Source organism: Delphinus delphis, chromosome 18 (genome assembly GCF_949987515.2).
Source record: "Delphinus delphis chromosome 18, mDelDel1.2, whole genome shotgun sequence".
NCBI classification, from domain to species: Eukaryota; Metazoa; Chordata; class Mammalia; order Artiodactyla; family Delphinidae; genus Delphinus; species Delphinus delphis.
The window spans coordinates 32,974,817-32,998,741 of record NC_082700.1 but is presented as its reverse complement, the minus strand read 5'-3'; the positions used below and the strand labels follow the sequence as shown (position 1 = coordinate 32,998,741).

The 23,925-nt window shown below is 35.0% G+C and overlaps 1 protein-coding gene across 1 annotated transcript in view; it reads right to left on the bottom strand.

Annotated features, from left to right (window-relative positions):
- The window catches only part of TDRD3 (tudor domain containing 3), a 200,885-nt gene that overhangs the window by 65,374 nt on the left and 111,586 nt on the right, over nucleotides 1-23,925 (bottom strand). Inside the window, exons 5-8 of the mRNA XM_059995586.1 lie at nucleotides 20,449-20,590; nucleotides 10,003-10,074; nucleotides 7,329-7,478; nucleotides 2,291-2,431 (exon numbers count right to left, since the gene is read on the bottom strand). Of these exons, the coding sequence (XP_059851569.1) occupies nucleotides 2,291-2,431; nucleotides 7,329-7,478; nucleotides 10,003-10,074; nucleotides 20,449-20,590 (505 nt within the window). The remainder of the gene's footprint in view (nucleotides 1-2,290; nucleotides 2,432-7,328; nucleotides 7,479-10,002; nucleotides 10,075-20,448; nucleotides 20,591-23,925) is intronic.

The window sequence follows — 23,925 nt, the reverse complement described above, 5'->3', positions numbered from 1 at the left end:
ATTTATTTATTGAGGATCCCTTGTATTTGATGAGTTGCTTCTCTCTCACTGCTTTCAAGATTTCCTGTCTGTACCTTCCAACAACTTGATTATGTGTCTTGGTGTGTCTCTGAGTTTATCCTATTGGAGTTCACTAAGCTTCTTAGATTTGTAGATTTCATCAAATTTGGGAGTTTGGGGGCATTAGTTCTTCAAATATTTTTTCTGTCCCTTTTTCTCTTCTATTGGGAAGAGAACATACACAACATAATGTGTATGTTGGTATATTTGATGGTACCTCATAGGTCCCTTAGGCTCTATTTTTCTTCATTTTTTTCTCTTTTTGCATCTTAGACTGGGTTAATTTCAATTGCCCTATATTAAAGTTCACTGATTCTTTCTTCTGCCTGCTCTAGTCTGATGTTGAACCTGACTAATGAAATTTTTTATTTCCACTACTGTACTTTCCAGTTCCAGAATTTCTATTTTGTTTATTTTTAAAATTTATCTTTATTGATATTCCCTACTTGTTCATATATTGTTCTCCTGATTGCTTTTAGCTCTTTGTCAATGGTTCCTTCACACCTCTGAGCATTTCTAAGACAGTTAATTTAAGTTCTTGTTTAGTAATCCCAATGCCTGAGCTTCTTCAGGGATAGTTCCTTTCACTTTCTTTTTTTTCCTGTGAGTGGATCATACTTTCCTGTTTTATGGTATGCTTTGTAATTTTCTGTTGAGAACTGAAAATTCTGAATACTGTATTGATGGTAATTTTGGAAATCAGATTCTCCCTCCTCCTCAGGGACTGCTGTTGTTACTTAATGAAGACTGCAGCTGTAAGTTTGTTTAGCAACTTTTCCAGATTTTCTTTTGTAAGGATTTTATTCCTTGTGATATGTGATCACTGGAGGCTTTGTTCCATTATCTCCCTGGTCAGCCAGTGACCAGCCTCTTTCTTCATTAATCACCATCTGTATGCTGCAAGAGTTTGATTTGACTCCAGAGTTGTAAAATAGTTGCTTCAGACAATGTTTGTCAGCTTAAGAGTTTTTTTGGTGGACAGCCCAATTTCTGGAGCTTTCCATTCTGCCATCTTTGTGATATCACTCCCTTCATATGTTTTTACTCCTCACAACAATCCCAAACTGCTGGTCTTTGGTGTTCTATGGCAAGACATCCCCAGATGAGGGTTCTCAATTCACTCAAGTTTAAGAGCTTCTTGAGTTAGAGACTGTGTAGGTTTCAACTTGCTGTATCCACTCAAACCTGAAAACTGACTTTTTTTTTTAAAGAAAGAGATGATCATGTATTCAAGGAAAAGATAGTCTGGCTCTGTTATAAACCTATTCTCCTTGGCTAGTGATTGATTTAGGAGTGGGCATGTGACCTAGTTCTAGTCAATGAACCATAGATGGAATTTACTGGAGATTTCCAAAATTATTTTTTTATCTGATAAAACAGATCCACACCCAGATAAATGTCCCCTTTCCTTCTTGCCTTTGAACTTTTTGCATGAAGATTTAACACACAGAGAATCCTGTAACCCAGAGAAGAAAACCAAGAAACTAGAGAGATGCTCACCAGAGCTCCAACACTGTTATACTGCTGAATTTACCAATCTTTGTAACCATCTATCTCCAAATTTCTTGTTATATGGGATGATGAAACCCCATTAGTTAAGTTAGTCTTAGCACTCTACAGACAAAATCACCCCAAGTCATTTAACCTTTAAAGGCAGAGGAAAATGAATTCCTGTCAGTTCCCTTATATCTGAGGACACTGTAGCATACCAGAAATATCTCTGACTCCTCCCATTATCTCAAAAATCCAGGAATATTTTGCAATTGAGTCTATAATATACATTTTCCATTTCAATATATTTTTCCCAAAGAACACAACAAAACAAAATCACTTTAGACAAAATTTGAGAAAAGATGTGGGGAAGGTAGGGAATGGCCCATAACTGTATGGTTCTGAGGCATCATCTTTTAGAATATAATTTCCATTGAGCGTTCTCTGTTTAATTTGATGACTTTTTATCAATCCATTCTAAAAGACATCATTCAGACATTAGAAAGTTAAGTAAAACGTAAATTTTACTTAAGTTAATTATTTTTCAACCAATCCAAATTTTCCATGGAATAACTGGAAATTATTAACTGGACTCCTTAATGAAAGCCTTCTTAGAGTTGTGACACCTATTTATAATATACGCAAAAAGCCAGTGGTGGTTCTGAGAAAGAATTAAAAAATCCAAGGCTATTAAAGAAAAAAAGGCTATTAAACTTTGTGGTTGGTTCTTCAGCCTTACCAGTTCTCTGTAGACACCTTCATGTTTTCCCTCTGATTTGTTTGACTTTTCTTTCTGTAAAATCTCCCTATTTCGGTTGCCAGCAGCACTCATGTTGAGATTACTTCTAGCACCACCACCACCTCCTCCAAATGTCTTGGTCTTCAGATAACAGAAAGATAAAAGAAATGTAAATAGATAACATTTTAAAAAAGCTCTAAAGGCTAAGCTATGACTAAAATCTGAAGTAGTTAAGTTTCTTAATTATGTTTTACAGGAAAAAAATGAAATGTTAACTAATTCTTTCTAAATATCTACTAGTCATAATCTCACAAGTCCAGGGGAGGCAATTAAAAAAATTACATGATTATAATCTTTAAATCTCCAAGGCAAATCATCAGAATAAACTTAAGTAGACAACAATATAAAAGAAAAGAAAATATACAAGTATTATGGAGATTAGGTGTCAAAAATTATTCTAGGGTAAAATACTTGACTGATATCATGAGACAAATCCAGCTACATGGCAAGGCTTTCTTCAGCAAGGCACCTAACCTATCTAGGAATCTGTTACATTATGTTCAGGATTCTATGCTCAGGATTCTAGAACCTAAGAAAGTAGAAAAATAATACAAATTTTAACATGGGATTAAAAGTCTCATTACTAATTTATTATTTACATTAATTACCACATATGCTGTATCTTACCAACTATGTATAAAAGCTTTAAAGTCCATATTTCTTATTTTGTCTGACTTATTTGAATAATTATATGTGTAATCAAATTTGAATTTGATCTCATTTTTGTTTTGTCAAAACTACAGTGGAAAGACTAGAACATAAAAAACATCGGTTAGGAAAGATACAAATTCATGACTGAAAAGCATTCCGCAGTTATTTGTACAATATTAAATTAAATATCTGGTTATATAATATCTCTATAGTTTTCTAAGAGCTAATAAAAGCAGAAGCCAAGACTTGATTTTTATTAGATATAATTATCAATATTTTTTAATGTATCTTAAAATGATTACAATAAGAAAACATCCTAGATATACATTTATATAAGACTGGGAAATTATTTTGAATCAGATGAAAATGTAAAGAAATAGAATCTGAAAAATAGAAAAATGATGTGAGATAAGCATCAATGGACAACATATTAAATACCTCTATTAGGTAGTTGATACACCACAATATTTAAGTTTAATTCAAATCAAAATTAAAACTACATCTTCAAAGACCAAAGACCCATTACTGGATTCATTCAGTTTTTGGTTTCTGCAATTCCAGCAAAAAAAGAAAAAAAATAGCTTTGGAATGTCTTGATAGTCATTGCTTACATAACCACAAGGAAAAATGTGAGTTTATATTAATGTGATACAAAGTTTATTAGATTGGGAGACAATGTAGTACAGGTAAGAATACAGGCTTAAGAGCTACACAAGGCTGGGACTAAATCTGTACTGAGCCACTTCCTAGTTCCCGCCCTCAGGCAAGTCACTTAACTTCTACCCTCCGTGAACCTCGGGTTTCTCATCTTTAAAATAGGGACGAGAGAATTCCCTCGTGGTACAGTGGTTAGGACTCCACGCTTCCACTGCAGGGGGCAGGGGTTCGATCCCTGGTCAGGGAACTAAGATCCCACAAGCCGCTGGACGGCCCCAAAACACCTACCTCACTGGGATGTTGTGAGGATTAAGTGACATCATCAACATGAAGTGATGAGTTCAATAACTGGCACATAGTAAACACTCGTAACAGATGGCAATATTACTGTTTTGCTTAATATATTAGAACATAGTTACCTGAAAAGTCTGGATCCTGACCTGTTCCAAATTAAATATATTTCTGGAATTTAAATTATGTAACTCCAAAAGTGCTTTTTATTTTGGTGCCAGTGAAATAGTCCCATCTTCTGGAGGCATTTCCTTATTATTTTCTTTCCATTTTATGGATTAAGGAATAGGATAAATAGCATTTTCAGAATTGCTTTTCACTGCTTTAAAACAGTTGTTACCCACTAAACATACAAATATCTAGAAACATCACAACTTAAACATTACCCATAAGGTAACTGATGTTGTCGTGTATGAGCCACACCACCCCGTCCATATTATGTGAATTAGGCATCTGTGACATCATCACCATCATAAACCCCAAGTGGGCCTTAATGCTGTCTTGCAATCTTACTACATTTTCTTAGCCCATTCACCCTCCCAATCTTCTTTAGCAAGGCACCAAACCTATCTAGGAATCTGTTACATTATGTTCATGATCCAGTAATAGGATTCTAGAATCTAAGAAAGTAGACAAATAATACAAATAATAAAAACCACTATTTTACATGTTCTCCTCACTCCTCAAATCTCAAACATCTTCTCCCTCATTGTGCCTGTTTGACCATGCTTACTTCCTCACTGAAAAAATGGAAATAATCACTAAAGAACTTACACAGATTTTTACCACATCAACCCACCCACTGATATCTGCACACTTATACTTTATCTTACCAGCATCTACATGAATGATAAAGGAATGTGGAGAGAATGAATGACTCCTCTAACTCTACATTAATTCTCAGGTCACATCTTACATGACTTTTCAACAGTCTTTGATAAATTCAATACATCATCCTCCATGAAATAATTTCTGTATTCTCTTGTTTTGATCCTGTCTTACTGGTCACACCTTGGCTGCTTTCATTCAACTGGTAAGGTTGAAATGCTACAGGGTTCATTCCTTCTCCTTTTCTCTTCCCTTCAGCTCTCATTCCCTTGGTGATCTCATTTGACCTCATGATTTTAAATATAATCCATATGCCTACCACTTTCAAATGCATACATCCAATCCAAAACTCACCTTTCAGCTACACTCTTCTCTGTATTACTGCCTATTAAACATTACCACATGGATGCCTAAGAGGTACCTCAGTATTAATATACTAATTATATTAATAACACCCTGTTCCACCCTGGTCTTCTCCAGTACAAAGTAAGCAACTCTAACCAGCCAATTTTTCAGGCCAAAACCCTTGAAGTCATTCATAACACCTCTTTTTCTCTCAAGCTCCATCTTTAATCTCTCAAAAACTCTGATGGCTGTATTTTCAAAATACCAGAATCTGAACACTTTGTACCGCCTACACAGCTGCCATTGCTACCAAAAACTTTTCTCCCCCTGGATTACTTCAGTAATTTCCTAACTTGTCTGATTCCCATCTTCCAGAAAATAGACATCAAACAAGATTTTGGAAAGAAAGTTTGTCTGAGAAAAATGTAAATCAAAAGAACAACTTTCCTATAATCATTAAGAAATTGATATACTCCCAATATCCTTTTCTGAAACTCCATAATTTTAACAGCTTTTTGGGAAAGAAGAAATGCATTTTATGTAAACTGTGCAAAATGAATTAATTTCAGAAATATTAAAAATGATTTTTAAATGTCTTAGAATAGAGAAAACATTGAGGAATAGCAATAGTCACATTTACTGAAGGCTTTTAGCAAAGGACTATTTTAACTGAGGCAGTGAGACTATAATTAGGGGCTCTCAGCTTCTCAGCATTATTCCAACTCTATTTCTTATTTAGGATATGGCTGTGATCTTATGCTTACTATGCCTGACTTCTACCCTAGTTTACCATTAACTTAGCTTAGCTTGTTGGATGAAGAAAGCTGTTGATGTATATCGAGACTGAAGATTAGTTATTCTATAGGCCTCACCCTTGTTCCTTATTCTCCAGGAACAGCTAATCAAAGATTTATGACTTAATGTTCCAACCACAAGTGAGACTTGCTAGCTACTTGGAATCGTGTGATCAAGAAAAACGTCCTGAAAATGGAAGACAGCCCCCTCCCCATGAGCATGTAGCCCTTTCTTCTTTCCCCTATATAATCTCCAAGCAAAACTGGCGAGTTGGGAGTTGGTTTTTTGGAACATACATCTACCTTCTCCCCAGGATTCCCGGCTTCCTCAATAAAGCTATCTTTCATTTAACCCAACACTCTCAGCATTGGATTCTTGAGTGACAAGATGCCGAACTGGAGTTCAGTAACTATATCATGATCTGTGCCAAGTAGTATTCTAAATGTTTTAAAGATTAGCAATTTTAATTCTCACAGTTTCATAGATAAAGTAAATATGGTACAAAACTTAAGTAACCTATCCAAGGTTGTCAGCAGGATATGTTTCCTGTCTGTCTGATTCCAGAATTTGTGCTCTTGTCCCCTACATAAACAGGACAGAAAGACACTGCAGGAAGAACTACCAAAATTCAAGAAGTCTCCTACTTAAAATTTGAATTTAAATAGGAAAACAGCTGTTAGCTAAGATTTATTACTGGTTCTGAATAAAGAAACCTATTTCAATACCACTGGTTAAGAAAAATCTATCTAAGCAACCAATTCATGAACTAAAATTTCTTGTCAAAATCTAAAAATCAATAAATAACTACAGAAAACACCTATTTCAAATAAGCAAGCAATTACAAATAATGAAAAGAAAACCTTTTGATAAAGCAGGGTATGTATAAATGCACATATAATCCAAAGATAAAAATTATTTTTTACTATACATTAGATTTAAGAATGTTAAAAATGTTAATCCTGAGCCATTGATTTACCCTCTAATGTTTACCTGAATTCCTCAAAAATTTCTATTATAGGGGAAAATTATCCTCAAAAAGTATCATCTATCCCAACTAATAATGGGAAACCCTCTGCCATTAAAAAAAAAAAAAAAAAAAAAAAAAAGTTGTGTTCATTTGTATACTGTTAAGAAGAAAAGAAAGTGGGAGAAAAGAAGAGTGGTTTGCTAGCAAAGGTAACTTAATGGAATTGTTAAGGCGATTGGAAAAGGAATGTTTATGAGTAAAATGTGTAACCCATAAGACTCCAAAAGGCACCAGGGCATTTTCTACTGATGGAATATAGAAAAAGAATGTCAAAAGTTTGTTCAATTAGTTACTTTATGTGAAAAGACAATAATGATTGTGAGTAATCTAAATAGAACATAATGGCAAGGAATAAGACAAATTCATAATGATTTAGTTTCTTACTTCTTTGCTCTTTGCAACTTCTGCAATAGCAGCAGTCCTTTGCTTTTCAAATTCATCATTATCATTTGGAGGTTTGACAGGCAATGTAACTTGTAATGTCTTTCTTCGATCAAGTTCTCTGCTATCCACTTGGACATGAGATACACACTTCTGGCAATAATAAATAAAAATAAATTGTTTCAGTAGTTCCAAAAGAGATGCAAGTTTTTCATAAGTAAGTAATGTCTTCAAAAGAAATATTTGTATCACAACAGCTAAGAGCCCATAAAAATACAATTATTCCCATAGATTTAAAAATAAAGGTAGAAAGCTAATTGAAGTAACTTTTAAGTAATTGTAACTGGTAAATGAAAGCTACACTAAATGTAGGCAATCTAAAACAGGGCACATATTGGGTTGGCCAAAAAGTTCGTTCAGGATTTTCTGTAACATCTTATGAGTGAACATGTTGGCTAACCCAATATTTAAAACATACATCAAACCAAAAGATCTAAGTTTCATTTTAGGATAATGACTTAAAATAATTTAGAATTTCAAACAGTCTAGACTATTGCACAAGAAGTAAATTCAGTTTTTTATTAAGCCCTTGATGTCCACATTATGCCACAATATCCATGAGGGTTTACAGTTATTTTAACATATAGAAAGGTGTCTCTCATCTTATAAGCCGAAAGCTAAAAACATACTCCCTCCCCCTAATCAGGCTGCAAAGTTTTAGGTTTTTAGTCTCTTAAGACAAATTAAGAAAGCCATCATTGTCTAAAAATAAGTCCTGAATTCTGTTCTCTCTTCTAATTCTAACAGCAAAAATCCTATAAAATGAACCTTTTTCAACTTGATAATTTTAAAAAGGAATAAAAATATGCTCTCAAATAAATGTGTTATACAAATATACAGATTTTTGATTTTCAATAATATAAATATAAAACAGCTGACTCTAACACACAGCCAAGCATATTCTGTCTTTAACCCATGTTCAAGGCTAAGATGCTGAATAACAGATTTTCACAATGGACTTCATAAACAAATAATATTATTTAAGCTATAACTTTTAATATACTTCCTAATACAAAAAAAAAGCTATAAACACACTTCAAATTCTTGAAAATAATTAAATCATAAGTCTCTGTGAGCAATTTTTGAAAGAAATATTATCACCAAAATGTTTAAGGGGAAAGAAAATTCTTACAAACACAGCATTTGTTATTTTCAAATATAAATTATTAAAATGTTTACACTCTGTTTTCATTCTTGGGGTTTTTCACTGATAGAAATAAGAATATCATCAGCACAGATCATGCCTCCTTTTATCTTGACTGTCCCATGTTCCAAAGCACAATAAAAAATGACATATGTTTTAAATACTTTCAAAATAGCCACGATGCAAGAATGTCTTATTTAATTTTGAGTAGACCCTCCAAAAAGGGGTTTGAAGAGGATGCCAGTCAATTGATCCTGCCCACTTATTTTCTGATCAACTAGGTATCTGTTTTTCATACCAAAATTTTTTTAATTGTTATTGAGATATAGGTCTGTTTCCTAGCTGTTGTGTCCCCAACTCATCTTCACTTTGAGCCAGCACTCTTGAAGGAAAATAAAGCACAAATGCAAGGCAGATTACCAAGAGCTAAATTTTAGTGGTATCACGTGGCAAAGAGCAAGCAGCCACAGGGATTATTCTCAGATTCTTCAGTTATAAAGCAGGGACAAGCTGGAGGAGATTGTTTTAAAGGCAATTTGAGGCTTAGCACAACCAGGAAGACACACGATATTGGTCAGCTGAGGAGGTACCTCAGGGTAACATTTTGCAGCAAGGGGGTTGAAAGTTAGGAAACAGAAGGAAAACCTTTAGCTTATGTGAGAGAAGAATCAGGGCTGCTGTAGTTGAAAATGAAAATACCAACTGGAAATAAAATTAAGTACCTGACTGAGATGGGCATTTGGATCAAGGCAGAAGAATAGAATCTCGGAAGGGGCAGCTGGGACAGCAGGCTCTCCTAAAGTGCATTGATGCCCTTCCCTGCCTCATGTTCTCACTCTTTTGTCTCCTGTCAATCTTTCTGTTGATGCTTTTATTTTTTCTCCCTCTTTTGTTTTTAATGAACAAAGTGAGAAATTATAGCATATTTTTGTCTTCTTACTTCTGCATTTCTCTCTCAAAAAAAAATGCCCCACCACCATCTGATATTAATTTTAAGCTGCATTTCAGGTGTGTCTCTTAACTGTTTCAATCTTTGGGTTAACAGCTTTTTTTTTTTTTTTTTGTGGTACGCGGGCCTCTCAATGTTGTGGCCTCTCCCGTTGTGGAGCACAGGCTCTGGACACGCAGGCTCAGCCGCCATGGCTCACGGGCCCAGCTGCTCCGCGGCATGTGGCATCTTCTTGGACCGGGGCACGAACCCGTGTCCCCTGCATCGGCAGGCGGACTCTCAACCACTGCGCCACCAGGGAAGCCCTGGGTTAACAGCTTTTGAGAAAAGAATCTACACAAAAACTTTAATTACAATAACGAGAAAAAAAAACACAATTATTGATTTCCTGTAGTTAATATATTTCCATATAACTCCTATGACCTCTGAGTGAACAGTTCAGCACAAAACTAAACACAGCTTGAATACAAATGAAAAACATTTTTTGCTGATTAAAATTCATCTGCCAAAATGAAAGTCATTACCTGTCCAAAAGGCACAAAAGGAGGTGGTCCACCTTCGGTTCCAATATTGCTTCTATTGTGTTTTGACAAGCTCTGTGAGAAAAGTGAGTTGTAAAACAGAAATTATACATTAAAAATATATTTAACAACACTTATAATGCACCAGGAATCTACTCATTTTAGTAGATTCTTATAGGAAATAGAAAAAAAGCCTTCTATTATTAATTTCAAACTATATAAATTATTGTATTCCTAACTTCAATAACTAGGCAAAGACTCTCCCCTTACTTCCCCTTTCCAAAACCCAAATTGACATGATTTTCAGAAGTATTTGCCAAGTTGCTCCCATAAGAAGAAAACACAGTTAAAACCTCTCAACAAAGATGATAAACTTTGGTAGCAAGAATTTCATTTTAATTAATTTCATTTTAATGCATAGTAAAACAATAATCTGACAGAAAAATATCTGGAAATTATCTTCAAAATGAAATTTTTAGACATAAAAATCTATTAGCAAAAAACATATTTGTGATACTGTTATATAATAAGAAATATATATTTGGTCTTTGTCCCCAGTTCCTGGAACAGAGACCCTAAAACACTTGAAATTTCCTGAATCACAGGGTTAAGGAGTACATTTTTTCTACATAATAAGCGCCTTTGAGCATCCTGAGTTTATATTAATGAGGTGACTATTAATGGGCCCCTAGCAAGCTCCAGGGTGGGGACTGGTAGCTGGAAAAACCAACCATGCGATTAGAGGGCTAGAGATTGAGTCAATCACCAGTGGCCAGTGATTAAGTCAAGCGGGCCTATGTAATGAACCTCCATTAAAACCCCATAAACGATGGGGTTCAGGGAGCTTCCAGGCTGGTGAATACATCCATGTGCCAGAAGGGTGGTACACACCAAACTCCACAGGGACAGAAGTTCCTGTGTCCAGGACCCTTCCCGATCTTGCCCTATTAAGCTCTTCATCTGGCTGTTTATCTTTTATAACATCGTTTATAATAAACCAGTAATAGCAAGTAAAGTGTTTCCCTAAGTTCTGTGAGCCATTATAGCAAATTATCAAATCTGAGCAGGGGATCCTGAGAACCCCTAATTTATAGCCAAGTTGGACAGAAGAGTGGATAACATCAGGACCTACTACTTTCAATTAGCACCTGAAGTGAGGGGTAGTCTTCTGAGACTGAGTTCTTAACCTACGGGGTCTGTACTAAATCCAGGTAGTTAAATTAAATTTTAGGACATCTACCTGGTATCCCAGTGGAGAGAACTGGAGAATTGCTTGATGTGGAAAAGAAAACTCCACACTAGGTGTCAGAAGTGCTGTTAACTAGAAACAGTTCATAGGAATACTGATAAAAGTGATTTCTAACTATTTAAAGAGATCAGACTGCTATAGTTTATAATATGGAGGATAATTTCAATTACAGTAAAATTTCCTTAATAAAAGTCTTGTTTTACAAATCAATGTATACTTAAAAGAAGTATTCAACAGATTGTTCTTTAATAAAAAAAAAAAAAAAAGCTTCCAGGGCTTCCCTGGTGGCACAGTGGTTGAGAGTCTGCCTGCCGATGCAGTGGACACGGGTTCGTGCCCCGGTCCGGGAAGATCCCACATGCCGCGGAGCAGCTGGGCCCGTAAGCCATGGCCGCTGAGCGTGTGCGTCTGGAGCCTGTGCTCCACAACGGGAGAGGCCACAACAGTGAGAGGCCCGTGTACCGCATGAAAAAAAAAACCTATAAACAAATGACAATGAAAACACGATGACCCAAAACCTATGGGATGCAGCAAAAGCTGTTCTAAGAAGGAAGTTTATAGCAATACAATCCTACGGTAAGAAACAAGAAACATCTCAAATCAACAACCTAACCTTACACCTAACGCAATTAGAGAAAGAAGAACCAAAAAACCCCAAAGTTAGCAGAATGAAAGAAATCATAAAGATCAGATCACAAATAAGTGAAAAAGAAATGAAGGAAACCATAACAAAGATCAATAAAAGTAAAAGCTGGTTCTTTGAGAAGATAAACAAAATTGATAAACCATTAGCCAGACTCATCAAGAAAAAAAGGGAGAAGACTGAAATCAATAGAATTAGAAATGAAAAAGGAGAAGTAACAACTGACACTGCAGAAACACAAAGGATCATGAGAGATTATTACAAGCAACTATAGGCCAATAAAATGGACAACCTGGAAGAAATGGAAAAATTCTTCAAAAAGCACAACCTTCCAAGACAGAACCAGGAAGAAACAGAAAATATAAACAGACCAATCACAACTCTGAAATTGAAACTGTGATTAAATATCTTTCAACAAACAAAAGCCCAGGACCAGATGGCTTCACAGGTGAATTCTATCAAATATTTAGAGAAGAGCTAACACCTATCCTTCTCAAACACTTCCAAAATATAGGAGAGGGAAGAACATTCCCTAAGTCATTCTACAAGGCCACCATCACCCTGATACCAAAACCAGACAAAGATGTCACAAAGAAAGAAAACTACAGGCCAGTATCACTGATGAACATAGATGCAAAAATCCTCAACAAAATACTAGCAAACAGAATCCAACAGCACATTAAAAGGATCATACACCATGATCAAGTGGGGTTTACACCAGGAGTGCAAGGATTCTTCAACATACACAAATCAATCAATGTGATACACCATATTAACAAATTGAAGAAAAACCATATGATCACCTCAATAGATGCAGAAAAATCTTTCAACAAAATTCAACACCCATTTATGATAAAAACCCTCCAGAAAGTAGGCATAGAAGGAACTTTCCTCAACATAATAAAGGCCATATATGAAAACCCACAGCCAACATCATCCTCAATGGTGAAAAACTGAAACCATTTGCACTAAGATCAGGAACAAGACAAGGCTGCCCACTGTCACCACTATTATTCAACATTGTTTTGGAAGTTTTAGCCACAATCAGAGAAGAAAAAGTAATAAAAGGAATCCAAATCAGAAAAGAAGAAGTAAAGCTGTCACTGTTTGCAGATGTCATGATACTATACATAGAGCATCCTAAAGATGCCATCAGAAAACTACTAGAGCTAATCAACGAATTTGGTAAAGTAGCATGATACAAAGTTAATGCACAGAAATCTCTTGCATTCCTAAACACTAATGATGAAAAATCTGAAAATGAAATTAAGGGAACACTCCCATTTACCACTGCAACAAAAAGAATAAAACACCTAGGAGTAAACCTACCTAAGGAGACAAAAGACCTGTATGCAGAAAACTATAAGATACTGATGAAAGAAATTAAAGATGACAGAAATAGATGGAGAGATATACCATGTTCTTGGATTGGAAGAACCAACATTGTGAAAATGACTACACTACCCAAAGTAATCTACAGATTCAATGCAATCCCTATCAAACTACTACTGGCATTTTTCACAGAACTAGGACAAAACATTTCACAATTTGTATGGAAACACAAAAGACCCCAAATAGCCAAAGCAATCTTGAGAAAGGAAAATGGCACTGGAGGAATCACACTCCCTGACTTCAGACTATACTACAAAGCTGCAGTAATCAAGACAGTATGGTACTGGCACAAAAACAGAAATATACATCAAGGGAACAGGATAGAAAGCCCAGAGATAAACCCGCACACATATGGTCACCTTATTCTTGATAAAGGAGGTAAGAGTATACAGAGGAAAAAAGACAGTCTCTTCAATGAGTGGTGCTGGGAAAACTGGACAGCTACATGTAAAAGAATGAAACTAGAAGACTCCCTAACACCATACACAAAAATATATTCAAAATGGATTAAAGACCTAAATGTAAGGCCAGACACTATCAAACTCTTAGAGGAAAACATAGGCAGAACACTCTATGACATAATTCACAGCAAGATCCTTTTTGACCCACCTCCTAGAGAAATGGAAATTAAAAGAAAAATAAACAAATGGGACCTAGTGAAACTTAAAAGCTTTTGCACAGCAAAGGAAACCATAAACAAGATAAAAGAGAACCCTCTAAATGGGAGAAGATATTTGCAAATGAAGCAACTGACAAACGATTAATCTCCAAAATTTACAAGTAGTTCATGTAGCTCAATATCAAAAAACAAACAACCCAATCCAAAAATGGGCAGAAGACCTAAATAGACATTCCTCCAAAGAAGATATACAGGTTGCAAACAAACACATGAAAGAATGCTCAACATCATTAATCATTAGAGAAATGCAAATCAAAACTACAATGAGATACCATCTCACACCAGTCAGAATACCCATCATCAAAAAATCTATAAACAATAAATCCTGGAGAGGGTGTGGAGAAAAGGGAATCCTCTGGCACTGTTGGTGAGAATGTAAATTGATACAGCCACTATGGAGAACAGTATGGAGGTTCCTTAAAAAACTACAAATAGAACTACCATACGACCCAGCAATCCCACTACTGGGCATATACCCTGAGAAAAGCATAATTCAAAAAGAGTCATGTACCACAATGTTCACTGCAGTTCTATTTAAAATAGCCAGGACATGGAAGCAACCTAAGTGTCCACTGACAGATGAATGGATAAAGAAGATGTGGCACATATACACAATGGAATATTACTCAGCCATAAAAAGAAACGAAATTGAGTTATTTGTTGAGTTATAGTGAGGTGGATGGACCTGGAGTCTGTCATACAGAGTGAAGTAAGTCAGAAAGAGAAAAACAAATACCATATGCTAACACATATATATGGAATATAAAGAAAAAAAATGGTCATGAAGAACCTAGGGGCAGGATGGGAATAATGATGCAGACCTACTAGAGAATGGACTTGAGGACACGGGGAGGGGGAAGGGTAAGCTGGAACAAAGTGAGAGCGTGGCATGGACATATATTCACTACCAAATGTAAAACTGATAGCTAGTTGGAAGCAGCCGCATAGCCCAGGGAGATCAGCTTGGTGCTTTGTGACAACCTAGAGGGGTAGGATAGGGAGGGTGGGAGGGAGGGAGACTCAAGAGGGAAGACATATGGGGATAGATGTATATGTATAGCTGATTCCCTTTGTTATAAAGCAAAAACTAACACACCATTGTAAAGCAATTATACTCCAATGAAGATGTTAAAAAAAAAATGCCATAAGGAATCTTTTCACCCATCTAGTCCTCCTATCTGTTTTATCTTTGAGGTGTTAACATATATCTGTTAAGCACTGGTTGTCACTTAATACACCTTCTCGACTCTGAAGTTTTTTGTGCATTTTTAATGATTATTGTTATAGAAAATGTTACGTTTAAAATATTTTAAATGGTGAAAAATAAGTTAAAAAATTACCATATGTACCTTACACCTACTCTAGAGTCCCTGCATTATAAAAGGAATACTATATATTTTGTATAAGTTATAGAAAAAAACTAAGACTAAAGACAACAGTAATATTCAGTTAATTAATCAAAGAACAATTTAAACTATATATGAATATCACATTTCTTGATAAGCTGTATTTAAGATGTTAACCTAGTTTAAGAAAAAACAGCAAATGCATAAACTTATCTAGGGGTCCTTTCCCCAGTTTTAATTTAGATTAAAGAAAAAGACCATTCAAAGAGCAATAAATCATTTCAGTTTATGCCATGACTTCCTTAAAAGCTCACATAAGCTGCCAATAATACCATCTCTCAATACACAGTATATAATTAAAAGCATATTACAGGATTTCTACTTCCCATCCTATGACTGTGTAAGAGACAAGACTTAATCTCCCTCTACAACTAGTAATCTGGACAACATGTAGGAAACAACTGTTTTAAGACATAGGGCAAGAAGTAGCACAGGACTGTAATCCCAAAGAGAAAGAGAAAAAAACAAACAAACAGGTGAACTCTGCCTTTCTGCTTGGAGGCATAATGCAGACAGACAGCACAGAGTTCTGAGTTGAGAAAATGTCTCACAGCTCAAGCCAGGCTGAAATAACTGGAAGCTCTGGGGCAGAGTTTTGAAAAAGAAAGGCCTGCACAGAAATGAAACTCCAGAAACCTGTATAGGAATTCCCTTAAGTCACTGCTGAGAACTAGGCTAAGCAAAAAGCAACTGCAAGTTATAAGCTTCCATTTATACTAGAATAAAAAAGAATAAAATACTTAGGGATAAAATTACACAAAGAAGAAGATCTATACAATGAAAACAACAGAAGATTGCTAAAAGAAATTAGACACCAATAAATGAAAAGTCATCACATGGTCATGAGTTGGAAGATTTAATACTGTTAAGATGGCAATACTACTCAAAAAGATCTAGAGATTCAATGCAATTCCTATCAAAATCCTAAGAATGCTTTTTGCAGAAACAGAAAAATCCATCCTAAAATTCATATGGGATCTCAAGGGACCCTGAATAGTCAAAATAATCCTGAAAAAAGCTCATACTTCTTGATTACAAACTTACTACAAAGTTACAGTAGTCAAAACAGTACTGGCATTAAGACAGACTAATAGAATAAAGAAATAAAGAAATAAAATAAAGAAAAAAAATACGGTTAAATGATTTTTGATGAGGGAGATAAGGTCATTGAATAGGGGAAGGAGATTCTCTTCAACAAATGGGGGTGGGAAAACTGGATATCCATATGCAAAGGTCTTAAACCATGTACAAAAATTAATTCAAAATGGATCAAAGACCTAAATTTAAGAGCCAAAGAGCTAAACCCATAAAACTTCAGCAAGAAAACATAGAGAAAAAGCTTCATGACATTGGGATTTTGCAATTTCTTGGATATGACACCAAAAGCATAGGCAACAAAAGAAAAAAAAACAGGTAAAACTGAACTTCAATAAAATTTAAAATGCTTTTGCATCAAAGGACACTACCAACAGAGTGAAAAGGCAACCAATGGAATGTGAAAAATATTTGCAAATCATATATCAGATAAGGAATTGATATCCAGAATAAATCAAAAACTCACACAACAACAACAACAAAATTTAAAATAGACAAAGGACTTAAATACACATTTCTCCAAAGAAGATATACAAACAGCCAGTAAACATATGAAAAGATGCTAAACATCACTACGCACTAGGGAAATGCAAATCAAAACCACAGTGATATTCCACTTCACACTTATTAGGATGGTTATTATCCAAAAAACATGAAATAACAAGGGTTGGCAGGGATGTCAAGAAATTGGATCACTTAAGCATTGCAGATGGGAACGTAAAATGGTGCAGCTGCTGTGGAAAACAATATAGCAGTTACTCAAAATATTAAACAGAATTACTATGCAATCCAGCAATTCTACTTCTGAGTATAAACTCAAAAGAACTGAAAGCAGGAACTCAAGCAGATATTTGTACACCCATGTTCATAACACCTTTATTCACAATAGCCAAAAGGTGGAAAGAACCCTAATGTCCATTAGTGGATGAATGAACAAAATGTGGCATTTACATACAACGGAATATTACTCAGCCTTAAAAAGTTAGTAAATTCTGACACATGCTACAACATGGATGAACCTTGAAGACATTATGCTAAGTGAAATAAGCCAGACACAAAAGGGTGAATACTATATGACTATACTATTATGAGATAGCTGGAGTACAAGGTGGCCAGAGATTGGGAGGGGGGGATGGGAAGTTATTGTTTAATTGGTACAGAGTTTCAATTTGAGAAGATAAAAAATTCTGGAGGGAGGGGGTTGTGTAACAATAAGGATGTACTTAATGCCACTTAATTTTACACTTAAAAATGATTAAAATGTTAAACTTTGTTATGTATACTTTACAATTTTTAAAAACAGAAAAAATTTTTTAAAAATTATCTGTCATAGGAGGTGAGGGGGGGAGCACTAAAATGTTATAGAACTACATTACTTTACAAATTATATCTGCTACAGAACTCTCCAAAACCTATCTTTATCATACTTTGAGGTTTGAGTTTTTCTTTTCGTCACCTGTCTATATCCAACTTGCTACAACTACAACACCTACACATGCTTCAAATACTATCCAATGTTCTCTTCCCCCTCTATGTATTTTGCAAGAATGCCTAGGACCCCATTACTTCCAAAATTAACTCTATGGTTTATTATTTCTATGTGTACATTTGATTTCTATGTGTTTCACCTGCCAGATGCTCAAGTAATTTGAACTCTCCATGATTTCTACAACATTATAGTTACCAAAATCAAAAAAACTATAAAACCAAAGAGAACTATTATCATATTAAGATGTTTTTAAACTCTTTTTCATGTAAATTTTTACTGCCCCCTAACACGAAATACTAGCATGGCTTTCAGGAAACAAAGTGCAAAAATATATAATAAAACATTACAAGAATAACTATCAAAGTACTACTGATCCATGTATGTGTTTGTGTGTGTGTACGTGTGTGTGCTGGAGGTGAGGAAGTTCCTAGGAATGTCTGACTGACTTTACAATTAGTAAGGTAGTTCTGGCTGGGTTGTAAAAATTATGTATAATATGTTGGTCTGACTTGACAACATCTTAACACACTTTTAAAAATCTCTAATGATAATAAAAATACAATATATTAATTTGTGAAAGGAAAAGATCACATGAAATGGGTGGGATTTCTCCAGGAAATTTTAAGTTCATAAACTTGGCTATTTATATAAAACTATCAAACCACTTCCGATTTACTTGCTTGTGCAACATTTTCAATCAAACAATGCAGTTATGGAATATTATTTTATATTTCATAGTATCTTATATAGTATATAATAGTATCTTATATTTCACAGCAGCCCAAAGTGTAGCACATTAGTATCATAAGGAATGAGTACTAAGGAATAAAAAATGTGCCTAAATTTCCTTATCTATTTACATCCCAAACAGAGGCACTTTCAAACTTAGAAGATAGAAAAGAGTAATTTATCTTAAAATACCAAAAGTTTGAAATATTGCTAGGCCCCTTGACTCACTTTAGACAACAGACAAGATCTGAGAGTGGCACAAAAACATGAATTCTAATTCAAAGAGTAATTAGTTCTATGTGCTTGTAATTCATTTATTTCACTATTATTTATTATGATGTTTATTACATATAAGACTCAGGACCACCACTTTGGAGATACAGGAAGGCTCAGATCCATCACTTATTAGTGGTCTAATCATAAAATAAGTTTAACGGTTCTTAAAGCCTATTTTCTGATCCATATGGACATAACACTCTCTTACAAGACTGCTAGGTGAATTACATGATATACAGATACAGGCGCCCAGCTCAAGACCTACACACTGTTCAACAAATATTTCTAGAATTGAATAAAGATAACACAAACAAGAATTCTGACCTCAAAAAGCTTACAATCAAAGGAGATAAGAAATAAATATAATTTTAGTGCTAGATAAAAAGTAATATACTTCTTAATACAATGAATAAAGTATTCTAAGAATTCAATAAAGGAGCAATTATTTCATTTTGTGAAAAATACGAGCACTTGTTTTGAGTCTAAAAGCATGGGGATGAGAGAGAAACTAAGATGAATGTCTTAAAAGTGGGAAAATCTTTTTTCTTTTTCAAAAGTGCAACTGAGGAAAGCTTAGAGAATCAAAGAAAGAGTAAGTAGTTCCATTTAGCTAAAACAAAACCTATGTGAAAAAATTAAGAAAGTTGAAAAGGTAAGCTGGAACTAGGGCTAAATTATAAATGACCTGAATCCCAGATTAAGGTATGTGAAATAAAAGCAGGGTGTAGCATGATCTGAATTATGTTGAAGATAATCTGGCCGAAGTACAATAAGTTAGAAGATGGAGAAAGGGTATATGGTGGAACCAGTTAAAAGGCTGCAAGTAGTTCAGGCCAGAGACTTAAACTACAATAATGGCAATGGAACCTGAGAGCAAGGGATTGACAAGAGATCTGACTGCAGAGGATCAATAAAACTCGTGGCTAGAAGCAAAGTAGAAGGACAATTACTAGATAACCTAGATGACTAGGAGGATAAAGATACTGTTAACATAAATGGTGAAAACATCAACTAATGTGACTAGGAAGACAAATGCAACAAGAACCCTTTCATTATAGTGAAATTCTAATTTGCTTTCACTTGTATCTGTGTGTGTGTGTGTGTGTGTGTGTGTATGAATAAGACAAATACACATACATTATTCATATATATGCACAAACACTTATTTTCTGAAGAAAGAATTATATACAGATACATTACACATATCTTACAACTGGTATCTTGGCAGTTTTGAAAACTCCTCAGTAAAGAATGGCCTTTAAAATATGTAATAAAATGTAACAAATACTGAAAATGACATCTGTTTTAGAAGAACAATATGGTTAAACAAAGGTAGATAGTTTCTGTAAAGATCACTGTGTTCCATTCTATTCAACTCTGGCATAAAGAACTAATTTTACTAGCCATTATAGAAAGATCCCTTAAAACAGAGAATACAATAAAAAGAGTGTAGTGTTTTAAAAGTTCAAACCATTCTTAGTTTACACTTACTCTCTGTAACTCCCATTTCTCAATAAGGTGTTCTACTTCACCGCCAAGAACTGTGGTGTTAGAATCATTCAAGAGCAGGAATCCATTTTTTATGTCCACAACGCCTGAAAGCTTAACTTTAGTTCCAGGTGGTGTGTTCAGGCTAAAGCAAAGAGAAAAAAAGAGTTAAAACACATTTAAGCTCCTTCCCCAAACTGGAATTCAGTCTTATACTGTGACCTGGTAAAATTCTTCAAAATGCACTAATGTGAAAACTATTTTTCAGGTGACTGGCTATATAGTGTGAATAGGTCATCAGGGAGGAAGTCAGAAGACCAGGTACAAGACTGTCATTTTCTACCTTAATTTTTTTCTACATGTAAAAAAATATGGATAGGGACTTCCCCCTCGGTGGTCCAGTGGGTAAGACTCGGTGCTCCCAATGCAGGGGGCCCAGGTTTGATCCCTGGTCGGGGAACTAGATCCCGTATGCATGTTGCAACTAAGAGTTTGCATGCTGCAACTAAGGATCCTGCATGCTGCAACAATGATCCCACGTGCTGCAACTAGACCCGGAGCAGCCAAAATAAATAAATAAATAAAAAATAAGTAAGTCAGTAAACAAACAAACAAATAAAAAAATCTGGATAATAAAAATCACAGCTCACAAACTTATGGTAAAGATAAATAGAGTAAAAGATATGAAAGTACTTTCTCAACCATGCCATGTTGTATAAATGTAAGATTTGCCCTTTTTTCCCCCCTCTGAGCTTTGTGCATTATTGCAAAGATATACTATATTATAAAATTAAATTTCAATACAGAAGAGATATCAAACCAGTAATAATCTTAGACATTGAACACCTATGTGAGTTACTGTAATCCACATGAAACAATGCTCTTTTTGGTTAACTATCCAGTTAAAGATCAAATGAGAGTTATTTACTCTAAAGCATACTGACTTCAAAAGTATTTTTTCATAATAGGTTAACATTATCAGATGCGGGGCAAACATTATAACACCATGACCCCTTTTACAAACACCAGAGAAAACACCTCCTATCAATCTTTTAATAAAGGAAACAGTGGAAGAAATCCATTTCATCACATAGGTTTATTCTAAAGTAAAAGCACATATACCAAGCCCCACTGCATCTCTTCGCACATACAGCAAGGGGTAAAGAACTCCAAATAGGAATAAAGATAGTCCTAAAACACTTGGGATAAATTAGAAAATCATGCTGAAAGACTTCACATTGTCAAATTTTTTTTTTTTTTTTTTTGTGGTACACGGGCCTCTCACTGCTGTGCCCTCTCCCGCCGCAGAGCACAGGCTCCGGATGTGCAGGCCCAGTGGCCATGGCTCACAGGCCCAGCTGCTCCGTGGCATGTGGGATCCTCCCGGACCGGGGCATGAACCCACGTCCCCTGCATCGGCAGGCGGACTCTCAACCACTGCGCCACCAGGGAAGCCCCCTACATTATCACATTTTTAAAAGCTTATAAAATTCACCATGTGCCGATAAGTGCAATAGCAAATCTATGAAAGCACTGGTATCTCTGGTCTATTTTTTAAGAAAGACAGTTGATAAAACAGTTATTAACAGGAAGAAATAGAATATGCCTATTTTTAAGATTTCAAAGAGCCCATATGGAGTAAGACATTATCTGGTAAAAATTATTCTCAGGACTCCAAGCTTAATCATTCTTAGTCATCCTATATAACTTAGAAAACAAATGGTCATGGACAGCCTTGCCTAACCTAACTCTTAAGTAGAGAGCTGTGTGGTGGTAAATGTAGGCAACTTACCACAATGTCTATCAAACTTCAAGATCAGCAACAACTGAATACATTTACACTAAGTGAAGTTTTTCCCAATTCCAGTTAATCAGCAGATACAGATTTTCTAACTCTGTAGTCATCATTTAGGGATAAATAAAAAAACTAAGCACCAAGGGTACCAGGCTTCTATACTCTTTACCTCTAAAGAAATTATTAATGAATTACATCATTTATATAAGACCAATATGTGTTCTTTAAAACCATTTTTCGCCAATAATTTCTAACACATTAGTAAATTGGAAATGAAATGAAAATGTAAAAAACACAAATTAACAACATAAGAAACTACAAAAGACCTTAAAAAATAGCAAGCAAATTACAAGGGCATTTAAATTGTGATTTTTAAAACTAAAAGCTAATCTGAAAGCAGATAATGAGCTAATTTTTTATGTAAAATAACTGTACCTTTCCCAAATTCTTTCTCTAACAGGTTAAGAAGGAAAACATGGTGAATTACTTGAAGTTGGACATACAATTTCATTAAGATAATTGATAAAGAGTTCTATTCACCAAATTAAATTACAGTTCTATTCCCACAAAAGAATAAATAGGTGCTAAAATTTTAATATAATTTTTATTACATCACCTTCAGGGCCATAAATAACTCTTACTCAGAGAGCATACTGTAGCTTAATTAATACTTTATTCACACTCCCAAGTTCCTTTATTCTCTCTTCATTGAAATTAAAAACAAAAACAAAAAACAGAACAAAAACAAAAATACAGTGAGAAGTGGGGCTGGAGGTAGGATAGATGAATGGAAAGAAGCACCCCAGAGAAATGCAATGTCCAGTAGAGAAAACACATTCTACACCAGTTCCTGGTTTATCCTCTCTAGTGAGTTCTTCTACCTTCCTTCTAAGATAACCAATAATCAAACTTATTTTGAAAATGGTCTCCCAAATTGTTCATATGTGAGAACACTTCTGTAAGCTGTTGTTTTTACAGCACCAAAAGTAGACATGCTACTTCAATGATGAGTGAATGAGAAAGCAGCAACATTTTTTTTTCAACGGTCAAACTGTAATAAATTCAACAAAAGAAAACAGTGTAAGGGACCCTCCTCTCTGGGTTGATCCTGTGTCTTCATTTACCTCAGAGAAATATACAGCAGTAAAATGAGAGAATGAGCCATTACATGGCAAGTCTTTCTTCTCAGGCATCTGTGAACTCCCCTGGAGGGGATCTGATTAAATTTGTCAAAGGAGGAAAGGCTGCGTTTCCTTTTATGGAAGTTTCTCCATAAAAGTAGGACTCTTTCTACTCTTCAAAAAAAAGACAACATAATCACAAAGTCAATATACGCCCCTTTGTATATGAAAATCAACATTTTAGACGAATAAATATATCTTCTAAGGAAGGAGCCTCCCTCACTAAAGGCAGACACTAGTTGAAGGAAGAAAAAAAGAAATCATTGAACATGGCATACAAGGCCTCAACCTACCACATTTCCTCCCACATACCACGATGCCAATCACCTATGCTCCTCCAAGTGTAACTTTTCACTCATCTGCTATCAGAGTACCATGTCTAGACTGCTAAACAGTATAATGGATGCAACTAACTGTCAAGGAAGAAATTGTGACATATTTAAAGAAATTTTTGTTCTGAAAAAATTTTAATGACCTAAAATTTAGTGATAAAATTGAAAAGCT